Source organism: Sinocyclocheilus grahami, unplaced genomic scaffold, assembly GCF_001515645.1.
Source record: "Sinocyclocheilus grahami isolate Dianchi unplaced genomic scaffold, SAMN03320097.WGS_v1.1 scaffold3799.1, whole genome shotgun sequence".
Lineage (NCBI taxonomy): Eukaryota > Metazoa > Chordata > Actinopteri > Cypriniformes > Cyprinidae > Sinocyclocheilus > Sinocyclocheilus grahami.
Window position 1 is genome coordinate 5054 of NW_015508857.1, and position 6147 is coordinate 11200.

Here is a 6147-nt window from a genome sequence, read left to right on the forward strand (position 1 = left end):
TACTTTAACAGGGTGTTGCTACTAGGGGTCTGTTGAGATAGTTCCTTCAGCACAAGAGAAACGTGCGGTAGCCCCTGTGTGACAGGCCAAGACTAGTATGATTCTAGGCTCTTGGTCGTATTCCCTTAAAGGAATCTATTCCTGATTCCAAGCCTTGAGCTCTACCCCGGGCCCAGGAGTCTGGCCCTAACAGGTAAGTATTTTGGGGTATGTAGCCTAGGCCTTTGGCCATAGGGAATAGCGTCACTGACAGCCGTCTAACATCCCAGAGGCGACACCCATAGCAATATGGTAGTGTTGGTACTTAGTGCTCGCCATGGTTCTGGCATGCACTCCCCTCAGCATGGTGGCATGGGTATACCGTTCCCCATAGCGACCCCTAGAGGACGCAGTTCGAAGTTCCCATGAAAGGGAACGTCTCAGGTTGCTTATGTAACCATGGTTCCCTGAGTAGGGAACGAGACACTGCGTCCTCTAGGTTTCTTGCCATGCTGTGGATGCAAGGTTCAGATGAAGAAGTGAATGATGTGTGCTCCCGGCGCCTATTTATACTATAGTCGCACCGGTAGTGACGTCATGGCTGTCGCCGGCCATGGGTTTGGGTTTTGTTTTTTCAATGTATGCTTCAGACACGGGTCACGACGAGGCATTCCCCGTAGCGACCCCTAGAGGATGCAGTGTCTTGTTCCCTACTCAGGGAACCATGGTTACATAAGTAACCTGAGACATTTTCATTTAACCTCCTTTCTAAAACTTGCCTCTGCTGAACATATAATAATAATAATAATAATAATAATAAGTAATATTCATGAGAAGCTAGTCTATAAAAATGAGAACAGATAAAACAAGTTCCTGTAGTTGTTTCTTTAAAGGTCATTCCACGAAATCAGTGCCTTTTGCATCCCTAAGAAATAATCAAACATAGATTTAATATAACAAAGAATAAATTTGCACAAAAAAAAAACAACCGGCAATGCCGGTGGATGGCGTAGCACTCGTCGTAGTGAGTCTACGAGCTCCTGGAATGGATCGGGGTTACTCATCTGTGCCGTCAGTGTAGGTCCGGTCTTCTGTAACGGAAGAGGTCTGACGCAACAGGTTAGTATAAATCATATAGGTTTATTGGTTCACAGAGAGTACTGGGGTAGGGTTCAGAGGATGTGATAGTTCGAAGGATATGATGAGCGGGGTAATCTGGGTCTTTGGCTGTACAGGAGCTGGAATGCAGGCAGGAGGAGCACACACCTCAGCAATCCGGGAAATAGGAGGAACAGGAGACACTAGGAGGAACACAGGAGGTAAGTAATGCAGGACGTATTCTAATGGAAGCAGTAGCAAAGTAATTGAGTCCTCTACGTGTATACGAGACCGGACAGTGAGGGTGTCTGAGGTGTGTGCTTTTATGCAGGCTGGTAATGAGGTGCTTGATTGGTGACAGGTGCAGGTGCTCAGAACTCAGGTGAGAGGGATCGTTGTGATTGGGTGGTGGTGGAGCCTGGCCGATCTGTTACAGCATTCAAGTGTATATTCTTTTTCTTTATGATGGAAGTCAACCAACAATTCCAAGAAACATACTTGAAAGCCTAGAAATACCAGTCAAGATGTGTAGAGAAGTGAAATATTTCCTAATAGCTGAGGAAATCTTTGTTCTTTATTCCTTGTAAGTTTACCATAACACATTACCTTTTTTAATAGCTTAAGAGCTAAACTATGTTTAGCCCGGTTCCCTGAAAGGGGAACAAAATATTGCATCAGCTTTCAATGCTATAGGTCTGAAGCACATATCTATTGTAAATATACTAATCCAAATGGCAAGATGTTTGGATGTCATGACGTGGCGTAACATAACATTGAATCCATAAACAGATGCCTGAAATGCACACCAAACACATTAATCTGTCTGAAAAGATGCACAGGTGTAGCCATGGAATGGCAACGTGATACAGCATCTCGTCCCCTCTCAGGAAACCATTCCAACTTCTCCATGACCAAGGCTGTGTGTAGGCACAGACACTTACTGAACACAGACTGTACTTCAGATTACCCCCAAAGGATTCTAGATCCTGGGGTCCAATCCACATCAAGACTGTGGAACCTGATGAATATATGCAAAGAGGACCATCCTGTCACAACTCAAACATCTTGTAAGGGTGCAGCCCTAGCAAGGGCTTTGGAAGGTGCGAGACTCCAGATGGAGTGGGCCCTGTCCCCTAGAAGCAAACCATATGCCTCAAAGGACCAACTAGGCCAGGGGTAGGCAAGCTTGGTCCTAGAGAGCTGCAGTCCTGCAGAGTTCAGGTCCAACTGTGGAAAAAAAACCTCACTTGTCTATAGCCTTAGTAATCCTAAAGACATTAATTAGGTTGTTCAGGTGTGTCTGACTAGGGTTGGAGCTGAACTCTGCAGGTATGCGGCTTTCAAAAACAGAACTTGCCTACACCTGAAGTAGGCAGTGAGCTGGGTTCACTTCATGATCTCTGCACCATGATATGAACAGACAACTTCCTAGCAGAAGGAGCTCAATAGAGGATTGTCTCAGTGGCTTCAGCCAAAAGGTCTAAAAGCCAAAAGTCTAAAAGCTTACACTATTCAGAGGTCAGACCCAAAGTTCAGTTCAGTCCTGATCAACCCTTGCTAAAACTGCTGAGAGAAGAGTTATCAGTCCCAATGGAGCTGTGTGAGGGTGACCAGTGTTGCACGATGTTATTTGTATTGTTAGAAAATACATTTAAATTTGACTTGAACTTTAATTAAAAAACTTAAATATGTATCTGTACCTTATGTAGCTGAGCCCTATGCGGCCCAGTAAAATTGACCAATAATTTTGACCCCAATCCAGGGATACATACAATTAAAAATTACCCAATTACCCTTGTATTTTTTTCCAACTGCATCTTAGGTAAGTACTTTTATAATCGACTTACTAGACTTTTTGCTCACTCCACGTCAAGCAGAGCTGAAAATAGTGGCTTTCATTAAGATACTAACTAAATAGTTGAATAATGCATTCACAAATCTTATTTTTATATTGACACATTTGTAGTTATTTCAAACCTTGAAAAATGGCTGTATATCTGGTTTTGTTTTTAGTGAAAGTGTTGATATAAATAGGTTGTGCATAGACCTCAAAACTGCACACACAAACCTTGAATCTTGTGCCACATGCAGGCAGGGGAATTTCTGCAATTGTTTGAGACAATTAGAGTTTGAATGCACCACCCCCTCTTTTGTCATACACGTCAATGTGGTTAGTTCATTTCAAGTCATTCAACTTTACATTCCATATTTTGTCTTTAAACCTACCCTCATGTACAAATACACAGATTTTACAGGGCAAAATACTATTTTCCTTCAGGGTTATAATCTGATTTGTGATCAGGTAATGCATGTTACATGACAAAACTGGTATCATTTGAAGCAGAATGTCCTGTTTTGTTATATAAGCTCAAAATATTGTGGACAGTGTGTGCGTTGAGTGTTACTGAGAAAATGACTAACATGTACAGACATACTGACTAAGAATTATTATTTTCAACATGTTTAATGTGTTTCTTTAAAAAAAATGCAATGATTTTTTTTTATAAACGTAATTATTATTATTTATTTTTTTATTAAAAATATTTTATCTTTTTAAACAAATTCTTAAAATAAAATAGGGTGGAGCTGGGGTGGGTAGTTAATAATGCATTGTGGTTAATAATGCTATTATGATTAAGAAAAAAAATTATTCATTTTAATATTTTGATAAAAATAGAGTTTTGATCAACACATCTGATCAGCTTAGACTTGCCATACTTCTTTTCTTTGTTTTTAATCACCTGTAAAGTTTTGTAATGCTCAGTTGTTCAAAATATTTTAGAACACAAAATATTTTACTTGAAAAGGTTTACTGGAAAAATATCCTTTTACATCATATAATACTAGTTCTGATAATTATCTGATATTAGTATTCATTCAGTTATTTATTCCCAAAAATGTGTCAGTTGACTTATGATACAAACAAAAAGGAAATTCCTTCTTAAATATTTTCCTTCCAGAAATACTCTTAAAAAACAAAACATTCCAAAAACGTTCCAAAACATTCCTCATAATAAATGAATGAAAAGAAGAGGCTGGACCAGCAAGAGAGTATAAATGAAGGCTTGGTTTAACCATCCTACTCAATGAACACCCTCTCAGGCTCAACTAGGTAATGGCATCATATAACAATTAACAATATAATACTCTACATCATGAATAAATAATCTTAAATGTTTTTTTATTATCTATACATGTATTTATTTATTTGTGAATACAGTAAAACTAGATATGTTTATTTTAAAAAACAAATTATAATTTAGCACTATCTGATGTCTTAAAAATAGCAATCTACAATTTTCCATCTAGATTCTCAGAGAGCAGTGGACAGATAACAATCCAAAATGCTGCATCATTTTCTGGTACTCTCTGCCCTTTGTGCCATGAGCATGACCATGCGTGAGTATTACTAACTACTCAGCTCAATACAAATATGGTGCAATAAATAAATCAACTCTTGACTAACTGATTATGCATCAAGTGCTTACTGTTATTTTGTACCACACTGTTAGAATTAGGCATTAAAAGTAGCATAACAATGAATTTTTGAGCTGTATAACTAAAACAGTCGAAATAAAGGTTCCAATTGAAAAAAAAAACAGGTGTACATCTTATAATCTATTACCTTTTCAGCTTTACCTGATTTTTACTCATACTCCCCTGCTGCGGGGGATGGCAGTGGAACCGAATTTTCCACTGCACACGAGGGTCGCATCACTGGAGTCAGAGTTTATGAATATCCCCACTATGGATACTACTCCAACAATTACCTCAATGGGTAGGTTTCCCCAAACACCACTAGATAGTCACACGCTGGATAACATCTTCTTATCAAGTCCATTAGAACCTGATCTGTCGTAATTATTATACTTGTTACCTTACATAAAACCATTTAGCCACAAATTATACACTTTATATTTCAAACAGCATATTTAACATTCTATTTTCTGTTTTTATATTCTGTATTGTTTTTTAATGGTCTAGTTGTATGATATTTAGCTCTGAATTATTTAAAAGTAATATGCATACTTTATCTGTTTTATCAGTAAAAGTAAAGTGCATATTTATCTGTTTAGGATCCAGTTGATGTATAACAGTAACTGGACAGAATTGGTTGGCATGAACTCATATGGCAATGAAAAAGAGATGACACTCTTCAACAATGAACATTTTGTTCAGATCTCAGGAAAGTATTATTCTGGTTACATCAGTGAGCTTATGTTTGTCACTAACGAGGGGCGCTCCTTTAAAGTGGGGCAGCCTTACGGAATTTCATTCAACTTCTACCCAACCCACGATGGAAGTGAACTGCGCTTCATCAGCGGTCGTCAGAATGGATTTGCCCTAACCTCCATTGGGGCTCATTGGGCTGTCTATGACAATTCCCCTTCATAATGTCAGAAATATCTCACTGGTTACACATTTTGTGTGTATGTGAGGAAAAGGCCAGTTAACAAGTAGCGGGTTTTTCCTGAGCTCTTTATGAGGGATGAGATTTTGGGACTTTTTTGAGCTGTCAGCATTATTAGAATGATTTCTGGTTAATAATTTACTGATCAATTATTTAAACACTAAGAATGGAATTAAATTGTTTTATTCCTTATGATGCTTTAAGGGCTTATCCTTTAACACAATGATTCCTAAAGGTTCTTGTAACAATGATTTTATCCTGAATATGTTTTTTTTTTATTACACATGGCTGATTTTTATTCAAGCTAACGATTAAACTTAAAGTGTTGAAGTTGATTTTAATTAAAACAACTGATAAACATTTTTATGTTATACGAAGATCACAATAAAACTGCCTTATTAAAACATTTGCCGTGGCTTTATAATTTATTTTTGCCATTTTTATGTATCCACCTTTTTCTTTAATGCGGAAGTAAGCCTGGGTGAGACTTCTGATTCATTATCCACTATAGGGAAATAACGAGAATAATAACAACGTGCAGTAAATGGTAAAACTGTTAGCACTACAAACAAATGTGCTCATAATTAAGATAATACATTACAATAATATGGTAAGACACACCAATTTGCAATATCATGCAGCAAAACGAGCTGTTTTGT

The 6147-nt window shown here is 37.9% G+C and overlaps 1 protein-coding gene across 1 annotated transcript; it reads left to right on the forward strand.

Moving 5' to 3' along the window:
• The first annotated feature begins 4162 nt into the window (after positions 1 to 4162).
• Positions 4163 to 5762, forward strand: LOC107576493 (zymogen granule membrane protein 16-like). The gene is made up of 4 exons (XM_016262661.1): positions 4163 to 4189; positions 4387 to 4476; positions 4711 to 4855; positions 5154 to 5762. The coding sequence occupies exons 2-4, from the start codon at positions 4422 to 4424 to the stop codon at positions 5470 to 5472; spliced, it is 519 nt and encodes a 172-aa protein (XP_016118147.1). The 5' UTR covers positions 4163 to 4189; positions 4387 to 4421; the 3' UTR covers positions 5473 to 5762.
• The last annotated feature ends 385 nt before the right edge of the window (positions 5763 to 6147 follow it).